Below are 20,392 nucleotides of genomic sequence, written 5' to 3'. Positions count from 1 at the left end.
TGAATTTTTAATGTTTTGCTTCGTCATAATAGACTTGGCCTTGTAACAATCCATATCCAACAATACTGTCAGTTAATGAATACAGTTCTGCCCAATTTATTTTAGCTGCTTCAAACATACCCGTCATCCAGCTGTCAGTGTATCATGTCAAGAGTTTTGAAGATGCAGCCTCGGATGTCCTTTTTATCCTATAACTTGTTAAAGAGGAAAAAAAGGAACATTTCTTGCAGCTGCATCCTTACAGTAACGTCAGATATGTGACTTTTAAAACACTGTGGTTTACGTCTGATCCTCGCCGGCTGCGTAAATGAGGAGATATCATATTTTGTGTCGTTTGTCACTGTATAGACAACTGTCAGGAAAAGCTGTGGCGAAAAAACAAATCATTAATAATTGCAAGTCTATTAAAAACTGTCCCCAGGTCTGCCCCTTCCCCCCACCCCTCCCCTCCTCCCTTCATTGGCTGGCTACAATCTACGCAGGCTGTAGTAGTGGAGGTAACTTATTTACCATTTTGTAACACAAAAAAAAGCACGAGACTTTGTACTAATTTTCAAATAAAGAGGCTTTGATACCACAACAGGCTGTCTACTGGTTTTATTTGATATTTTTTTTACAATAATGGATGATTAGTGAATGTTGGAATAAGTCTAACTTTATTCAAGATATTTACAGTGTTACAGACAAAGAAAAATAATCAACTTGTTAAGACGTGCTGATTTGTTTGCTGCTCTGTGTTACCATAACGACTGAGCTACACGCAATGATTGAGTTGGGGGTGGGGGGTGTGTTGTGTCTTTACAAAAGCTCCACCCAGCTCCTTCCATCTGCCTGCAACTCCATGCATCCATTATTCCAGTCATTAAAACCATCACATACCAGTGCAGACAGGAGCAGCCAAACGCAGTCACAACCTGGTGTTGCCTTGTCGACCACCTGCTAAAAAGGTGCTATGATAGTGGAGTGCATGCTGGGATTTTTTTTTTTGGAGGGGTGGGGGGGTGGGGGAGCCAGATCTTGTGCTGGAAGTGCAGAACAGGTTCCATCCATCACAGACATCGAAAGAAAAGCAGCAAAGAGCGACAGAAGGAATGAACGGATACAGACGAGTGCATAGTGATCTGGTCCCACAAGCCAGCAGTGATGGAAGGAGAAGCAAGTGTGTTTTTGTGTTTCAGGTATCACACCCCTAAAGCAGTGGAAATACACCCAACGTCAAACTGAACCCCCATACCGTCTGCCACCAGGCACGTCTTGGTAATCAACACTACTACAATGTCTCCCAGGATTCAGCGTGTTCTTCATCTTCAAAGCAGGATTAGAAAGAGCTCCAGGCCTCCGATGACACCTGGTGGTGAAGAAGTGAGAAAGGCAGCGATCTGTGGTGGACTCGTCTCAGTGCTTGTTGAGGCTCCAGAGGGGGTCCAGGCTACTGAGCGGGTCGTCACCTTCTTCCCCCCGGGTCCCATGGAGACCCTGACCCTCTGCCGGCTGCAGGAAGCTCTGCTTGGTCACACGTTGCTTCCCCTTGCCCCCGCCCTCCATGGAGAAGGCCTCGGGCGTCAGCGAGGCCAGCAGCTCCAAGGATGAAGGAGCTGGAGCAGAGGAAGCGGGAGGTGGGCTGACGCTGGGAGCAGCCTCTGGGACTGGTTGGTGGTTGTCTGCGGGTGGCGTGGAGGGGGAGACGGCATCCAGGCCGTTGGGCGGTGGTGGCGAGTGGGCGGGGGAGGAGATAGGTGGGCTGAAGGAGGAGGGCGGGTGAGGATCTGTGGGGGGACAGATGTCCTGGAGGGGCTGGACGTCACACAGCGAGTCTAAGTCGGATAAGTTGGGGACAGCTTGCTCTTCCAGGCCACAGGGGCCGCCGGCCTCCATGGCTGGGTCTGTGGCGCTGGGCGGCCGGATGCTAAGCTTGGCGATGGTGGCTTGGATGGAGCTGATGGGCATGTCACCGCCGAGGACGATATCCTGCTGGGACTCCTGTCTGGGGTAAGGCTGCAGAGAGAAGGTTCAGAAAAGGAAGAAAGGTTAAAATAACGAGAGACATTCACAGAAGACTAAGTCCCTCAATCTGCTGCTAACAGCTCTACTGAAAATAAAAGGAGTACCTCGTCTGACCAGAGCTCGTAGAATCCCTTTGGAACAATCAGGAGTGCAAAACATAAGCAAATAGAACATTAAAGCCCAGCTGCAAATAACGGAACAGATTGGACCAACCAGGGACTGAGATTTAAAGACTACACCACTATTACAACTCTCCTAACAGCTTTGAATTATGGGACACACTGAGGGTCGGGTCAGGTTTCAAACTACATACTGAAAGCTGGTCACGTCTACTGACAACAGATGCTGGGAATCCAAAGCCAGTTTAACATTTTTTTCCACCTAAATAAGAGTTTTGGACCAGATGAGTGTCAAACCTTTGTGGCTGCAGAGTTGGTGTTCTTGCTGCAGGTGGCGGTAGTGATGCCGTGTCGCTGAAGGACCTGCTCCGCGTGCTTCAACACTGCCTCATAGCAGAACTTCAGGTGCAGCTGGAGACAAAACACAGGAGGATGTTAACATGAAGCTTGACTTTTATGTGGCTACACTGTATTTACATCACATGGTTGGGTTCTTTATTTTTAATGTAAATCATATATATCTTCATATTATATATAATAAGATATATAAGGTTTAGAGATGTTCAGTCTAAGGTTTCTGGGTGATGAAGGTTTTATCTGGAACAGTGCACCTAGATTATCAGCGTACATCTCAAAGTGGCACTAAAATAGACACTGCAGTCACCCCTATCCAGGACATCAAAATTAATATTCTTATCACATAGGAATCAGTATAGTCAAGAAAAGAGAAGAAAAACCATGTAGGAGGAAGTGCTAAGAAGTGCTAGAGCCTCATCCACCAAATGTCTATTCAACTATCAGCCACTACGAGGAAATTTATGTCGCATTCAATTAAAATGGCCTCTTGCTGGCACTGGTGCAAACCTGCTTAGTGTAGCTTTAAACGTATGCTATAAATCAAATATGAGCCCCAAACACGACTCCAGATTCCTTTGTGTATCTGACCTTCTCCTGTAGCATGTTCTTCCTCTGTTGTCTCATCTTCTTTACAAGCAGTGGAAGGTCTGGGATCCCGTTTCCTGCCTCCAGCTCCTGTAGCGCCGCATACAGCAGGCAGAAGGCGCCGGTGCGTCCAACACCCGAGCTGAGACGGAAGGTGTGCAGGTTAAATGTTGCTCAGACATATATTGTCTCTATCTCTATTTGAAAAACAGTCACAGCGTGGTGAGACGTGATAAACATTCAAATATGGGGATAACGGCACACATTTTCAGACAGTCTCTCCTAGAAGGCATTCATAGTGTTATACTCTTCTGTACACAAGAAAAAACTACAGAAATAGTTGTGTGAAGAATTAAATCAAGAGAGCTTTCTCACACACACACACACACACACACACGTACAAATTACTTGGATTGTTGGTTTTAGAAATTTAGAGAAATAGTCAGACACACACTCACCTGCAGTGCACCACAATGGGTGTATGTAAGGGCCTCTGGTGGAGGTAGTGTCCATGAACCTCCTGGATGAACCGCAGCAGGTTGCTCTTGCTGTCAGGAAGCCCCCTGATGAGAAATATGAAGAAATGATGAGTCCTCAGGCCTAAATGAGATTACCTGATTAGGTTATAATGATGACTCCCTACAGGACAATCAACAAATGATCAGAGCTACTCGCTTGTCTACAGGAAGTAATAAAAAATAAACAATTTACAGCTCTGGCCAGGAGGTGAACTGGAGATGGACGACCGTGCGCTTCAGGCTTTGGTCACGGTACTGCAGGCTGATCATGCGCTCCACATGGGTCGGTGTTGTCTTCTGCGTGGTTAGGCTGAGTGTGATTGGTCCCTGAGAGAGCTGCTGGCCGCGCTCCGTTGGGAAGTAGCGCAGAACCTTTCCCTGGGAGAGATTGAGAAGATGAGAGTTAAACCCACAAAAGGGAACAACAGAGCAGGTAAAGAATGAGAAAATTACATGTACAGTGGGTATCTATAGGATCTGTGTTGAAAGATTGAAAAAGAACTTAAAATGTAAAATATAATAATTAAAAACAGAACAGAAAATACAAAACATTCTTTCTATAGAGTCAAGCTTATAAATGTGTCAATCCCAATACAAAGAATTTTCAGTAATTATAAACCTTACCTTATCCAGCTCCTGCTCTGAAACCAGCATGACTACCAGTGACACCTTCTGCTCATACACCATCAGCCAGAAGTCTGCTGCTGTGCCGGTGAGTGGCGCTTGTGTGGCAATAAGGCGTGGGCAGTACGGTGACAGGTCTTCCACATAGCTAGCGTTGATGTAGTCATCTTTGCCTGATTGCAGCACCACACGGTTAAGGTCATAGGGCATGACATCCTGGTGACGGTTTTTCATGGTGTAGCAGCGGGCGATAGCGATAGAGAGCTGCCGGGCGTCCTTCTCCTGCTGGTCCTGGAGCTCTTTCCAGCGGGCGTCCAGCACCGACAGGCCACCCTCATGCTCTGAAGGGTGCTCAAGGGATTCTACTTGGGCTCTGTAGCGTTCCAGTTCGCCGTAAAGATGGGCGACACGTTCTGGAGCTTGGTATGGGTCACCATGGATCAGGAGAAGTCCCTGGGAGCTCTTCTTTCGACGATCCCCATCCTGTGGGTCAGCTTTGGTTGGTTGGAGGACATTGGTGGGGGCCTTGGTGCCTCCAGGTTGGCTCTCTGGGCTAGAGGAGAGGAGATCATCTGTGCTTGAGTTCTGGCGCTGAAACAGTGACGTGGAGGGAGAGACAGCAGAGGGAGAGGGAAGAGTTGGTGGAACTGTGCTTCCAGGGGTGGGGGCTGGTGTGGGTCTCTGCTGGGGGTTCAGACCCAGAGAAGTAGGACCTGGAGAGGGAGATGGGGAGGGGGAAGGCGAAGGGGAAGGAGGAACAGGTGGTTGAGCCGGTGAAGGACCTCCAGGAGAGGGTTGGATCATATGCTGAGCGGGGGGAACGTGTGGACCATGTGGGCCCATGGCAGTGGGTTGCTGTGGGGCACTTGGGGGTACATTAGCTCCTGGAGCTGAAGGGTACATAGTAGAAGGCTGCGGATGGGTCATGGGAAGAGGAGCCTGAGGTTGTTGGGAAGCCGCAGGCTGTGGTGCCAGGGGCTGCTGAGGCATCATTGGTGCCCCTCCAGGGTAGCATACTCCCCCAGGGTAAGGGGGCTGCACCTGGGGTTGTCCGGGCATCCGTATGGGCTGCTGGGGCATGTTTTGTATAGGGGGTTGTCCAGGGTGGGGGTGATGCTGCGGGGGGAGTGTATTGGATGGCATTTGAGGCATTGGGCCCCTTGGCAAGTGGACCTGAGGACCAGGAACCACATGAGGTTGTGAGGCAGGAGGCATCTGTGGGCGCATGTTAGGGTGAATGGGCTGGCTAGTGGGGGGCATGTAATTCTGTGAGGCTGGAGGCATTGGCTGACTTGTGGGGGGCATTTGTGCTCTGGGACCACCTGGTATCTGCATCTGTGGATGAGGTGGAATCTGCTGTGTATTGGGGGGCATTGAGATTTGTTGCTGTTGTGGCAACATGTGGTGAGGGAGTCCAGGGGGCATCTGTTGGTTGGGATGGGGAAGGTAGGCTTGAGATGCAGGGGGTGCTGGCTGAGAAGTTGTGGGTGGATGTGCTGTTTGAGGTGGCATCTGGCCCTGAGGTGGTCTTGGCATGGAGCCTGGCATCATCTGAGGGTGCTGCTGGGGTACATAGCCCTGTGGAGTCTGGTAGCCTTGGGGTATCTGAGGCCGGGGCTGATAGCCGTTTTGTTGATGTGGATGCAGCTGACCTGGGAATGCCTGCTGGTACTGGGGAGGAACACCAGGCTGCGGGGGCATATATCCATGTGGGTAGGTTTGCTGTGGGTGGAGAGAAGGGTGAGGGCCAGGAATAGCCCTCGGACCAGCCTGGTACCCCTGAGGCAATGGTTGTCCAACAGGCTGGGGGTACTGCTGTGGCTGCTTCTGTTGCTGTGGTTGGGGTGCAGGACTTTGGGCTGGGCCTTGCATGGGTATCCCTGGTTGGGGAATGAACTGGGGGTAGGCACCCATCTGTGGGGGTACAGTATAGCCAGTTGAGGCTGCTGGTGGGACAGGGTGGTGTGGTGTAGAGGCATAGCTGGGGATAGGGGCCTGGATACTATCTACAGTGGTGGTTGAGGGCCGGACTGGTGCAGGGGCAACAGGACCAGGTTGTGGGGCGTGTGGCCTGTAACCTGACACTGCTGCCTGAGTTGGCATTTGTGGAGGCATCTGTGGAGTCATTTGAGGGAGGGGTCCACGTGGCATAGGTCCCTGTGATGCTAGAGCCCCAGAAGTAGGAAACTGAGCAATCCGGGCCAGGAGCTCTGGAGGTGGCAGGTTGGCAGGGAAGCGAGGAAGACCAGCAGCTGGAGCACCAGGCCAAGGCAGAGAACTGCTGCCGCCAAGGTTAGCACCAGGGGGAAGGAAGGCTTCAGGACCAGGCAGACGAGCTGCAGCGGTGGGGAGGGAAGGAATGTCAGGTGGGAGGCTGCGGAGATCTTCTGGTAGATCACCACCCAGGGCCAAGATGGCTGCACTAAGCTGGGCCAATTCCGGGTCCTCCAGGCTAGAGCAGGCAGAGTCGACATCTGGAGCCTTTGGCTTCAAGGAGGGCTTAGCTGCTGTAGGCCTTGCCGGGGGCTTTTTCTGGGTGTCTCTGAAGAGCAGACAAACAACAGAGAGCAGGGGTACATCATGAAAAACAGGGATTTAAACAGAAGTTTCACCGTTAGCAGATGGAGAACAAAAAAATGAAGCTGAACCTTCTTCCATGAGGTCATATTTGTCATTAACTTTTTCTTTAGAAAAATGACAAAATGTAGTCAACATACTGTTAATTTGATAGCAAACGCATGACAAAACATGAGCGAAGGGTCTGACTGTGTGACATGGCAGAGCTCAAAGCCTCGTTGCCATGGTAACCACTCAAATTAGGTTTGTTGAATTCAGTTTTTTAAACTTTTTTTTAACTGAAATTCCTAATAATAAAACTTAATTTGTTTCAATGTCCTTACTTTTCCAGAATGGGCTTCCTCTCCTCCGCCCTGGTCTGGCAGAGGGTCTTCGCTCTCTCCAGCAGATGTGACGCTTTGGCCTCCAGGTCATCGTAGAACTCCTTCCCCTCCTGCGACTTCTTCATCAGGTCCTCGTAGGCTTCGTATGACCCAACCAGTCCCTGGACGGTGCTGTTCCACTGCTGCTCAGTCTGACTCAGGCCCTTGCGAACTGAGGCGTACTGGACGTTGGCTTCGGTCAGGGCCTTCAGGATGTTCTCCTGAGCTGCCAGGTTCTGGTCAATGTAGACTTTCACCTGCTCGTACTTCTTCAGCTGCTCCTCAAAGATACGCTGGAAGGACACAGGTTAGTTAGAGGTTTCTTATATATTGCTAAATTTAATGCTTCATAAAAAGTATTGACAATACAACTTTTTTTTTTGTTTTTTGGTGATTAGTTGTTGTTTTTCTTATCTTAAAAATTGTCCAGGCAACATTTAGCAAATTCTATTTTTCCATTGGCACATTTTAAGCATGCAGACTCATCCATGAATCATTCTAGCTTTCATTTTTCTTCTCAATCTGCATGATTGTGTGGAGGGAACCGTGTGCAGCCACATACCTTCATGTCGGCCCTTTCTGTGGTGACGAGGATGGAGGTGATGTCGTCCTGCTGGATGAGGTCACGGAGCTGTTTCTCCAAAGAGCCTCGCTGTTCCCTCATCTCCTGAACTTTCCCCAGGATCCGCTTCATACACTGCAGCCCTGCTACCTCCTCTGCATATACACACACACACACACAGGGTTACATTCACAAATCTTAATTATATTTTTAAAATTATACTGTTTCACCCATCAAACACACCCTCACCTTCGCTGAGTTGGGGTCGGGGCAAGGCATCTCTCAGACTTTCCAGTGGCCCACCCAGCAGACGCAGGTTGCTGATGTGCAGGTTCATGGCCCGGTGAAGCTCTGTGTTGGTGAAACTGGCCTTCTCGTGGGCCTCCATGTATTTCTCCAGGTCCCTGCGGATCTCAGCCAGAGCCTGGGCCTGCGCCGCTGGGTGCACCTCGCCAGCAGGAGGGCCACCAACTTCCTGGAGGGATTGCTCGCCGGTCTCGTCTGACTCGAGGACGTCTCTGATCTCTTTCAGTGAGGATTCCACATCAGTGAAGACACCTGAGAGCACTACAGAGGCGAGGAATGTGAGAGACATTAGTTACACAGAAGCGTTTATAAGTAAACTAACAGTAAAATGGCCCATTTTCGAATTTATTCATGCGTACTTGTGCAAAGAAGTGTAACAATATCAATGTGGACATGAGGGCACTCGTTAAGACTTTTAAAATGCTGTTCACAAACTATATTTGAAATAGTTTCAGTATTCTGACATGAAGATTTATTGGTATTTTATTCAATAATTTGCAATGAAAATGTAGAATAAACTTTGCATACATCATTGGACCTGTTCTTCTAAAGCTCAGACACATATTCTGAGAATTTACATCCCTCAATGTTAAAAACTCATAAAAATTTAAACATTCTCACTGTGAAAACTTAAGGTAATGATTCATGTAATTGGAAGATTAAAAGTACTGTTCAAGTAATTTTTCAAAACAGTCAGGGTTTTTCTCCAGTGGCTTATTGTATAATGAATCTCTTTTAGCTAGTTAGAAACAATTACAGTGTGTCGTAAATCAAGATTTTTTCATCGTTAAAGAAAGTTGAAAGTTTATTGACATGGCACTGCCTTAGTTGTCATGGCTCGGAAAACAATGACAAACAAACAGTGATCGGCTATTATTTCTTCACCATCTATCCTCTGCACTCTCACAGTAAAACACTACAAACTTTGTATTGCTGTTGTCTGCTCTGTGTGTGCGAGTGTGTGTGTGTGCATTGCTGCTGACCCTGCATGGACTGGATGAGGCTCTTGACAGTGTCGGGTCGGACGCTGAGAGCAGCACACTTCTCCATTAGGACTGGGGGGATGTGGCTGTACATGTCCAGGTTGTCTACAGACTCGGGCTCCAAACCAAGAGAGTCCATGAACTGTCTGCAAGAGTAGAAGAAAAGAAAAACATCCCCATAAACATCTCCTGTTTGTTCTGGCAGTGAGATGTCCAATGTTCTTCTTATTTATGGCCATGATGATTCAAAATATCAACTGCAGATGAGAACATATGAAGACACATTACACATGCAATCATTTACCCAATCACACAATGAAATGTGTATTTTTGTGCCCATGTATTGCACATTTCCATCATTAAAAAGGCAGGACTGTCAAAATTTGTCATTTTTTATCATAATGAATATATGGCTTTATGTCATCACTTAAGTTTATTTCTTCTGCAAGTAAAAAGTCCATAATTAGCAGCTGAATTATTCATCCTCGTGCACAGTGAAGCACAAACTCACTCTAGTGTTTCGTTCTTGCTTTCAATCTTGACCATGACGTCTCTCAGCAGCTTCGCCTTCTCCTCACTGGAAGAACACGAGACAGAACCGTCAACACAGACATGAATTCTCTTTCTATATACTGTATATATGCTGAACACACTAACATGTGTCTAACACCTAGTGAAGGTACATACCTGTACAGAGAAGAAGCTTCATGGGCTGCCATGGGCACCAGCTTGGAAAACAGGTCCGGTCCAGTGACACTGGGGTCAGTGGGATTGACTGGAAGAGCTTTCACCAGTGGGGCACCTGGAAGGGCAGAGTGTTTGCTTTTACTAGCAGAGTAACACATGTACTTTTATTAAAAATATAAGCATCAACAGAAGGTTCTGCTTTTTTTTACCTGTTAAAGATCCAGTAACTACTTAACCTCAGATATCCCTCACATACCCACTCATCTTTGAGGAACTGGTTTCAGGTGGGCACCTCTTGATATTGAAATCTTGGAGTGAACTGCAAACTGCCCTCAATCTAGAGTCTTTCATACCCCTTAGAGATTTAAAAACTTTATTATCTGATATTTTTTATGACTCTTGTAACTGTTTTTGGTAGTACTTGTCTGATTATGAATGTTGTTTGTTCTCAGGTCTCTCTTGAAAGAGAGATCTCAATCTCAGTGAGACTAATTAAATTAAGATTTAAATAAAGGCTTTTTGGGGAGTTTTTTCCTTATTTTTAAAAGCATATTAGAGTTTTATACATTAAATTTACCTACACTGATTTTTTTAAACCTGCTACCAAAGAGATTATTTTACAAATTTGAGTTTGACTGTGCATGAAGTCTGGCTTCAAATACACAAATGTGGCTGCAGCATCACAGACTGCTCAGGTATGACCTGATGAAAACAAACTGTATCAGAGTCACTTAAGTCACCAAAATACATGTAAAAGTTCAGGATGTTATGTTGGTGAAACCTGCTTAGTCACACACTTATAATCTACAGGATGTCACAGTAAACGCGAGTGTGCCAAGTTTGAGTCAAACAGGAACTTAAACTCAGAAGCTATTCATAGCCTTCTGCACACATATATTCAGCAAAATTCATCTATATGCAAAATCAGATTTGCATGAACAAAGTGATAAAGTGATAAAGTGTAAATACACTGAACACACTGAATCTTCCTGTTACCTTTGACGGAGGCCAGAGTTTCCAGAGATGGAACCGACTCGTGATAGATGAAGTCATTGTCCTTTTTAGCTGAATTAAACCTAAAAGTTCAAAGGAAACATTTTCACTCATTTTCTTCAGGGTTTGATCACTAGTGAAACTATGAAAATGTCATAACTGGGACATAACATCAGACATCAGATGCTCACTTTCCACCGATAACATCCATGGTGAACCTCAAGGCGTCTTGCACACTGTCAGGTTGACCCTGTTTGTACCAAGACAAGACAGAGGAGAGTTTAGTTTATACAACAATAAGAACATACATACTAAGGCAGTTTACGGTGATATTAAAATGATATTAACATGTGTTGCTGAAGAGTATCTCCATTTCTACCTTGGCCAGTTTGATGGCTTCATTGAGTTTGTCCAAGGAGCTCTGGAGGTACGCCAACTGTTGGAAAAAGAGAATTTACATAAGCCAGAAGAAGAAATGCAGGAGAGTGGACAACTGTAGTAAGACAGAAGAAAGGTGAACAATATATGGAGAAGCAACTTACAATAACAGTAAATACAGTAGCTCAACAAGTTTGTATGATTATTCAGGCCCAAAATTACTGAATTTGCAAAACTGAGCTAAAATTTACCAACATTTTTGTGTTTAATTTATGATAAATTGCGGTAATATTTAAAAAACTGCAAGCCTGCTTTACAAAATTCAGACTGTTGAAAGAATTTGCTGATAATCATGATATTTAATATGTTTCTTTCTGGGATCTCAAGAAAGCCTGATTGTGAGCGTTTGTGTCAGTAACCGTTCGCCTGTTCAGAATGAGAAGCTGAATGTGCTTCTGTAACTCTTCCCCCCTGAATTTAGTCTATAAGGTAACGTTAGAGCTTTCAACATGTCATGTGGCCCTGTTAACTAGTTAGGTTTAGGTCAACTGCAGAATCTTGTTGAGAGCGATGCACAGCGTGGAGGTAAGAGCTGCTTTAGAAGACGAGTTCCAGCGTAGTTACAAGGAAGATTGTTTGTTTATTTGGCTTTTAAAAGTAGTTCTGAATTGAACTATTTATATATTGAAAACAGCATTAAACTTGACAAGATATTTTTCCAGTTTTGCAGAAAAATTGGGTTTGAAAAAAGATTTCACAATTCTTGTGGGAACTATTGTTCACAAATTCATGGAAGAACTTAATTCCTGTCAGCAACAATGCAACAAACATTATATACACAAACAGTAATGACAGCACAGATTAAAGCCGCAGCATCCTGTGGAGGGAAAAAAATTCCTCCATGTGAAACTTTGGCCCTACCCGCTCTCCGTACTTCTGCTGCTCCTCAGCCTGTTTTCCCATATGGAGCTGTTGAGAAAGAATAAAACTGAGACAAAGGACGAAGGTGTGTGTGTGTGTGTGTGTGTGTGTGTGTGTGTGTGTGTGTGTGTGTGTGTGTGTGCATCTATAAACACACAGACACGTTCATACACACATTATACAACACACAACCGCTCTCTCTCTCCTTCCCTTCCGCTTGACTCACATGTGCAATAGAAGCAAAGTAGTAGATCTTCATCTGAACCAGTTTCTTCCAGTCCTTCTGGACCTTTCCCAGCATCGAGGCCGTCTCCGAGTTCTCCAGAGCCCTGCAGGCCTCTTTATAGTAATCCACCACCTGCAGCACCACAGCCAGAGTATTAACCCCTCACATTTTTAACAACTCATGTGATATAATTGAATGAAACTCATATTTAAAAGTAAGAAGTCAACCTGAGCACTGATGCGAGCAACCAGGAAACTTTTCCTGTTGTCCAACATGGACTTCTCCAGAAGACACTCCTGAGCCTGGCCCTGGGAGGCACACACAGGGTGATCAGACCTTTATTTTTTATGTGTGGTTATGTATGTGTGTGTATATGCATGTGTGTAACCTACCAGCATAAGGTTGATGTTGAGATTAAGGATCTGGTGGCTCATGTCCACGCTGAAGTTGTGGCTAAAATGGTCCCTCAGGTAGGAAAAAGCCCCGGCTGAGCACTGGAAGTGTGTGCATGACACTTTCATCCCCTGGACGGAGAGCAGAGAGTCAGTGAGACTGTGTGTATGTACAGTATATGTGCATGTTTGTTGTGAGTGTGTGTTCGAGTGTCTTACCTCCTCAGATACCCTGTTGTCCATGGCTCCCAACATAGAGTGCAGGGCCCCTACGGAGAATCCACAGATACATTCAGTGGGGTTTGGAGCTTTAAACTGTATCTCAATGCTTTTATGTATAATCAGAGGAAGAGGGGAAATATAGAAAATCTGAATCTGAAAGATCTCATTTGATCTTTAAGGCTTTTAACAGCTATCCTGCAAAGGTAATATACACTAGAAAATTTAGCTGCTTTAACAGCTCAAGATGAAAACAAAACTATAAATCATCACATGACTTAACTCACCAAGATTATAGAGGATGCAGGCTTGCTCATAGCTGATGTCATCATGAGTGACTGTTTTTCCAGAGAAAATTTCAGTCCTGAACAGTAACAAAGAAAAAAGGAAATATTACAATTAAGACACAACAGAGTTCAGTGTGTAAACACATCCATATTGTTAACAGTAATTATTCATAAATGAGATATCCATTTGAAAAATTAGACTACAACTACAAAATAAGATACTAGTTAGAGGCTATTTTATAAATCACGCTATAAATTAAATGTCTCAGGTAAATATTAATATGCAAAATATCTTATTTTACAGGCTTTCATGCTGCTGTTAATTCACATTAGAGAAGGAAAATGTCTATATTATCTGCTGCAACAAAGGCATAAATTAAAGACTAATGATACAGTCTTAACAGAGGACGGATCATTAGATATTTCACTGGATTACACTGGTTTGTACATAAAAATTTAGGGCAGTGAAAAATAAACTCAAGCTACTCTCTATAAACAGATATCTGCATATGAAGGCAGAATCTGTAGGCAACGGGACAAGATTTTGGAACCTGAAGCGTTCTGGTTTCCGTTTGTAGTCCCAGTAGCATTGACCAATCATGTTTTAGGAGGCTTTGGTTTCATGCAGGTAAACAGTCCATGTGGAGAGCAAAAGAGGCAGAACGCATTGGCCGAAATGCAACTTTGGAACCCATTGGCTATCATTTAATAATGATCTCTTGGCCCAGATATCCGTTATTTGGATATCCGCTTGCTAAACCAGAACCCCCAAAGCCCCCAGAGGCTAAATCGACTTCAGGCAGATAGCCGATGGATTCTGAGATTGAGCTCTTGAGTTCTGGCAAAGAAAAGGACTCTCTGCAGGACTGTATGGTACTGCTTCCATTTATTTGTGTGTGTGTGTTTCTACCATGAGATGGGCACGGCAGCCTCCTGGCCCGTTCCCATCGGTACTCGGCTCTGGAGGTAATGCAGCTGGCCAAAGTACTTCCTCAGTGTGCTGCATCCCTCGAAATCCCTCGTCACATTCACCGCGCCCTGCGGAACAACACACACAAACACTGTGTTTCAGCTGTTTGTTGCCACTGAATCTATGCAAACACGGTGAAATAACTCAGTTGTTCCTTCCTTAAAAAAAAACGACAAAAAAACGTTTTGGCACTCGATGTCTAGAATCGATCGTTTTCTTCATGACATTTCTGGAGAGTTCATATTTAGGTGTGTCAGTGTTGACTTGAGCCATAACTGGGATGAGAGGAAGGATGGATGTGCAACGTGGCACCGAAACACCAGCACTGAGTGGAAAACACAACAGATATTATTCAGCTGTTAGCTGTTAGCATCTGACTCTACTCATCTACCATTAGGACGTCCCCCAGGACATATAAAGTCTCTATAAAGACCGCACACACTCATGATTACATCCCCATCATTGATGAACTCAACGGCATCTTACTTCATGGCGGGTTCTACAGTTATGAAGCTCTAGATGCAGTTTTGAGTGGATGGGATTAAAAATGTGCAGTTATTAGAGAGAAAGGAGATTTATTTTCAATATCAAGTAGCCAGTAGAAAATGGAGAAGTGGAAACAAACCAAGAGAAAGAGAAACCGGGCGCTGACGTTCTTAATAATACCTTGTTTTCACTGGCGTGTGTGTTGCAAAAGCAGCACGTCTGCTTTGTGTTGGATCTGTTGAGCCCTGGTGTTGCTGTGCACTAGAACTGTTTTGGCAGTGTTCATAGCCCGATAAAAAAAAAAAAAATCTACTTAGCTATGTGTGCGAAGAAAACAGACTTGATGCATCAGGTTGCAGCTATGTGCATAAAACACAAATGACCTGTAATGTAGTTTATGTTGTGCAGACTGACTGTTAGGATGGTTAAATGTCTTAGTTATGTACTTAATGTTGCTTTCTGTCTAAATTCAATAAAGTACGTACTATAAAAAATATGCATATCTGTTCCATCAGCAGACAAATTAAAAACATGTTTGTAGACAGCTCATTCTGACTTGTATTAGCAGAAATAATACAGGTATCAGTAATAACACTGAAACTGGTAAAACTGGATGAAATGCATCATTAATGTTTCTCCTGCTGCTGTCTTTGCTTTTTAGATCTTCAACTTTGGGGCAATGAATGCCTGGTACTAGAAAAATAAGCATAGTGTGTTAGTTTGATGCATTTTTTTATATTTATCAGAACTTTTTTTACACATTATCAGGCTTTGAGGTGCTTTGATTATTTATTTACCAATGTAACATCAGAAACTTTAAAGAGTACAGTCCAGAGTGTGAAAAGTGTGAAAAGTGCCCTGAGATAACATTTCTTATAGTTTGGCGCCATATAAATAAATAAAATTGAAAATTAAGCAAATTAAATCTTAAAGCTCCTGAGCAGACTTTAAACTGCTAATACTATAACACAGGCACAGTATGATGCGTAATCATTCATTTTTAGGTTTAGTTTTAATATAAAACATATATAATGGATACATAATTTATTTCTTTTTCCTCATTGTGACTTTTCCTCTACACGACAAAATCAACTGCAGGTACAGGTAACATATATTCTACTATGTCTTCTGATCATTTTGATATTTACTGTTAGATTTTCGGGAACTGAACTGAGCCCTCAAAACACTTGCATGTCTTGTTTGTTGTATTAAAGTGATATATATAATCAAACAAGACTATAGGGTACTTTACTTCACTTTTTTGTCATTTATCTGACACCCACCGATACATTTTAATTCATAAACTGCACTAAAACAAACCTACAGAACGGTAATCAGAGCCACAACAGATTAAGGAAATTATCCCCCGTCGTCTCACTGCACCTACCTGCCGCAGCGTCTCCAGTTTCTTCAGCTGCTCATTGTAATTATCCGGATTTTCTCCATAGTTCTTCAAGATAAACTAGAGAAGATACAGAAACAAGCAAGTAAACCTGTTGCATTTTAAAAAGTATACATAATAATGCATTTATAATACGTGAGATCCAAAACAAACTATGACTCAACACTCTGTAAGGTATAAATATCATATTTAATACTATCTGACAAGCAGGATAACAGTTTAGAAGACACACACACTGGCTAATTATTCATTATGCTAATCTTTGGTCTTGAACAAATTAGATTAGAGTCTCTTGCAGGTTCTCAAAGTCTCCCATCATGCTTTGCCAAGACTTTCCCTGACCTCATGAGCCACCGTAATAAGCAGTAAGCGACTTAATGCCAGGTCAGGAGGTAAACAACCCTGAAGACATACTCAATCTTTTCCCCGATGCTTCTGTTTCTGTTTATAATGAAATCATGGCAGCAGGAGAGGTCACATGGCTACCGGAAAGATGCACAATGACACAGCAACAAGACCGGCATTGTCCTGTTTCCACGTCCGCTTGGTAAATATGTACAATTGTGCCCTTCGTCCCCCACGCAAATGAAGGAAATTATAAGCTAATTTAGATATAGTCTTAAATGATAATCTAAGTAATATGTGTTTGCCAAAAAGACACGCAACATGAACCTGTATGACTCATTGTTCTGCATGCACGCACATGAATGAAACCATTGTCTAGAGTTTATTTAACAGCGTGAATTTCAGGTAGCAACATTCTTCACAGCAGGTTTTGAACGACGATGCTCTGTTGCAAAACATCTTGCAGGATTATTATATTAAGGAATTCCAGTTGGAGAGGTCAAAGATCTGTTATTTTATCTGCTTCAGGGAGGAGCAAGAAAATGGGTCAGCAGATAAAGATGAAACTGAGTGAAACACACGCAGGATGTGAATGATTGATTGTACGTCTCAGTGTTGTAACAGCAAATCATGACGTCTCAAAATGAATATTGAATTTGTGTTTTGAAAGCCAACAATCTGACTGTCAAACACCTTTTTAGTATCGTCTTACAGTAAGTCTTGCGTGATCATATCATGTTACTCTACTGAACTTCACACACATGAAGTTTTCCCGGAGGACACACTGAATGAAGTCATCAAAACATCTCCTCTTGTGTTCTTTGTTGTTTTTATTATCTTCCTCGGATATTTGTTATGTTATCGTCACATTTGGAACAGGAACTCCGAACACTGATTTGATTGGTTCAGGTCAGAGTCGTGACAGGTGCTTTCTTTTTTTTTTTTTTCCTGTGGATGTAACTGTAGAATGATTTGCAAATAAAATGTGTATCTCTGCTTGAGAACAAGTCGTGCTGTTGATTTGATCGGTTTTCTTTCCTTTGGCAGGCAGTGTTAGAAGAAAAGTATCAATACTACAATGTAAAAGTACTTAACACCTACTTAAGTAAAAGTACAGCAAGTATTACCAGCTAAATATACTTGAAGTACTAAAGTAAAAGTGCAGAAAATCGGGCTGTGACTGATATATGAAATACATTAAACAGTCAATATATAAGCAGCATTTTATTATTATAGCTTATTATAAGCTGGTCTGAAGTGCTTTATAAGACCTTTATAAGAGATCAATCTGAGGGGTGTTGAGATGATAGATTGGGTAGGAAAGAAAGAAAAAACATAGTTCTGCTACATACATTTGGATTAAGTTTTTGTGAGATATTGGAGAGTTTCACCTCAAACATTTAGGCTATTTATTTGAAACCATGTGAGGGGAAATTTAGAGGGGAAATGTCTCTTTGGTGGAACTGGAAACAACTCATAGACATCTAAAACATGACGAAGAGACACAAATACACTCTGATTATTTTGTAAGCCACAAGCAAAAAAAAGTCTGGGAACCACTGGTTTAATCTTTAACAATGCAGTGTCATTTATATTTTTTATTATGTTATTTTATGTACAATTTGAACGTAAGAAGTAACTAAAGAAATAAACTAAGAAACAAATCAAGAAATATGCCAAAGTTAAACCAATGCTCCCTCATGTCCTCTCACTTAGACTACTGCAGGTCATTATTTACTTGCCTAAACGATGCAGCAGTTGCATCATTGTCTGGCTCCGCTTTTACATTTTAGAAAACTTAACCCTTTATTCTGCACCGAGACCCCTCAGATCAGAGAACCAAATGTTGCGAAAAGTTCCACAGTTCAGACTTAAAACAAAGGAGATTATCTGCTTTAACTCTTTAAAAAGCTTTTAAAAACTCACCTGTACAGACTGGCATTTGTATAATATTTTTATAATGTCGACTCAAATGTTTTTATGTTGTTCTTCTTATGTTTTGTTTTAACTTTCTCTATGTTCACTATCTTTGCACCTATATTTTATGATATTGTATTTTGTGAAGCACTTTGTAACTCTGGTTTTGAAAGGCGCTACAGAAATAAAGTTTATCATTATTATTCATGATATTATTATTATTAAAGCTGTCAAATAATGTAGTGGAGTAAAAAGTACAATATTTCCCTCTGAAATGTAGTGGAGTGGAAGTATAAAGTAGCATAATATGAAAATACTCCTCCTTAAAATTGTACTTAGGCTAACTACAGTACTTACAGTAGTTACTCTCCACTACTGTTGGCAGCAGGTATACTAATTTTAGCTTCACTGAAACAAGTGTACAACAAGTTTACAGCTTATAACTTACATACAAACACGCCAGGTGGACTTGAGGTTGTAATAAAGAAATAAATAGTTTAATAATTATGTTGTAAAGGTTGTGGGAGTTAAATGAGAAATGTATTGTTTGATATAGACAGTCAGCTCTGAAAAGTTTTGGCTTTTGCTCAAGAATTATGATTTGTGAATATAAACTTTAATTTCCTGTCATATTCAGAGAGTCCAAACAATACGTTTTCCCAAAGTAACAATTTACTCCACAGTTGTTTTGAATGTGGGCCAAAGACCAAAATAAATGTCCCAACGTTTCTCTGAGCTCCCTACAAACGGCAGAGTTTACACCAACGTCTTCTTGAGTTGGCATCATAACGGTACATTTCTGGAGCACCTGGTGCATGTGACAATGAGCTCACTGTTTATTATTTACATGTCGGCAGTCAGACTGGGCCGTGAGGAGCCACGCTGGTTATTTTTATAGAGTTGTTTACCTCTGAATTCACTGAATTTCTAAGATTAGTTCATGGCTAATTGTGAACTTGAGCTTGTACCGTTTTATCATCTAACAAGAAGCTAACGTTAGCAAACAATAGGCGGTGGTCAGGAGGGATTTGCAGGCTTTAGCTAGCTGGCCAGCGACCAGTTCTGGGAAATTCTCGTATTCCCGACAAGCTGTCACAGCCAACGGTTAGTTAGTATCAGCGTCAGCTAGCGTTAGCTTCTTCATGGGGTTACACAGTCGTCCATAATCCTTGTTTGTTTGACTTTCGACTTCAGCCCTGTTGCTCCGTTCCCCACCCAGCTCACCTGCCTGACGGACGGGCTGAACTGGAACTCCCCAGCCTCCTTCAGATCCAGCCAGATCATGGGCATCCGCGGGACCGCCTCCATCGCGGCCGACTCTATACGGGACTGTCAGCCGTTACGATGTTAAAACCCGCGTCGGTAGTTTTGTGGACGTTCACGGTTTTCCAAAAGATAGCTTTCCCCCCCAAACAACTGTGTCATGTATCCATTTAACACTTCAACCGGAAGCTGGACGCGCACGGGACGTAATCTTCCATTACGCGCCGCGGGGGTTTGTGGGAAATGTAGTCAAATATGCAACTTGAAGTCTTTTTATTCTTTCTTTCGGTTTTATGGCGGGTGGAAACCACCGTTACGGTGCATTAGCCCCAAGTACTATGTTGGCGTGTGAACCAGAGTTATCTGCCCCCTTAAAAACCTCCTCCAGACATGTTTTAAGATGTATATAAATGACTCTACTCTCAATAAGAACTTGTGTCTGATATAGCTTTTCCACAAAAAAGTTCAATACTCTCGTTAAAATCTTTAAAATGACATCTAGTGCCTGTCCCTCATTAAAAAGTCCAGAATCTATGAATAGGCCCACCCCTTAAAATCACATTTTCAATGAGCACAAAGAAACTTTCCACTTTCGGCAGAAGAATGTGAAAACAGCCTTCCAGTCTGAAGGTATTATTGGGGCAAAAACAACTGAGCACCTGCAACAGTGGAATTTGTAGTTGTAAAATACTCTCACATGTGTATCAGTAAATTTGAACTCAGATTCTTCATTGCAGGTGCACAAATGCTTTTCTACGAATCACAAATTAACCCATAACACATTTTTGCTACAGTTGCTGTAGTGAATATGGTGCAAATAATGTGAAGTCATGGACAAAATTCGTACAATCCACAAATCAATATGTTGCACACCTGTAGAATATTTTCCCAGAAATACATTTTTTTCTT

The 20,392-nt window shown here is 43.1% G+C and overlaps 1 protein-coding gene across 1 annotated transcript; it reads right to left on the bottom strand.

Moving 5' to 3' along the window:
• Nucleotides 1–579: 579 nt before the first annotated feature.
• On the bottom strand, nt 580–19,702 carry ptpn23a (protein tyrosine phosphatase, non-receptor type 23, a). The gene is made up of 24 exons (XM_067600566.1): nt 19,445–19,702; nt 15,944–16,018; nt 14,011–14,138; nt 13,101–13,177; nt 12,814–12,863; nt 12,595–12,726; nt 12,430–12,510; nt 12,203–12,334; nt 11,977–12,024; nt 11,057–11,113; nt 10,869–10,927; nt 10,681–10,760; nt 9,685–9,799; nt 9,509–9,574; nt 8,998–9,143; nt 7,958–8,275; nt 7,709–7,863; nt 7,108–7,439; nt 4,208–6,749; nt 3,777–3,961; nt 3,524–3,628; nt 3,069–3,207; nt 2,421–2,534; nt 580–1,995 (listed from the first exon to the last, which is right to left on the bottom strand). Exons 1-24 carry the CDS (start codon nt 19,526–19,528, stop codon nt 1,396–1,398), a joined length of 5,820 nt encoding a protein of 1,939 aa, XP_067456667.1. The 5' UTR covers nt 19,529–19,702; the 3' UTR covers nt 580–1,395.
• Between the last annotated feature and the right edge of the window lie 690 nt (nt 19,703–20,392).

Source organism: Thunnus thynnus, chromosome 10 (genome assembly GCF_963924715.1).
Source record: "Thunnus thynnus chromosome 10, fThuThy2.1, whole genome shotgun sequence".
NCBI classification, from domain to species: domain Eukaryota; kingdom Metazoa; phylum Chordata; class Actinopteri; order Scombriformes; family Scombridae; genus Thunnus; species Thunnus thynnus.
This window is presented reverse-complemented; position numbering and strand designations above follow the sequence as displayed.

What these genes read in the sequence shown, in the direction of transcription:
- ptpn23a (XM_067600566.1), bottom strand. Translation starts at nt 19,528, where the DNA reads ATGGAGGCGGTCCCGCGGATGCCCATGATCTGGCTGGATCTGAAGGAG. An exon ending in TTGCTCGCATCAGTGCTCAG is followed by an intron (nt 12,335 to 12,429) that starts GTTGACTTCTTA and finishes GTGGTGCTGCAG; the next exon opens with GTGGTGGATTACTATAAAGA. An exon ending in CAGAGCAGGAGCTGGATAAG is followed by an intron (nt 3,962 to 4,207) that starts GTAAGGTTTATA and finishes AATCTCTCCCAG; the next exon opens with GGAAAGGTTCTGCGCTACTT.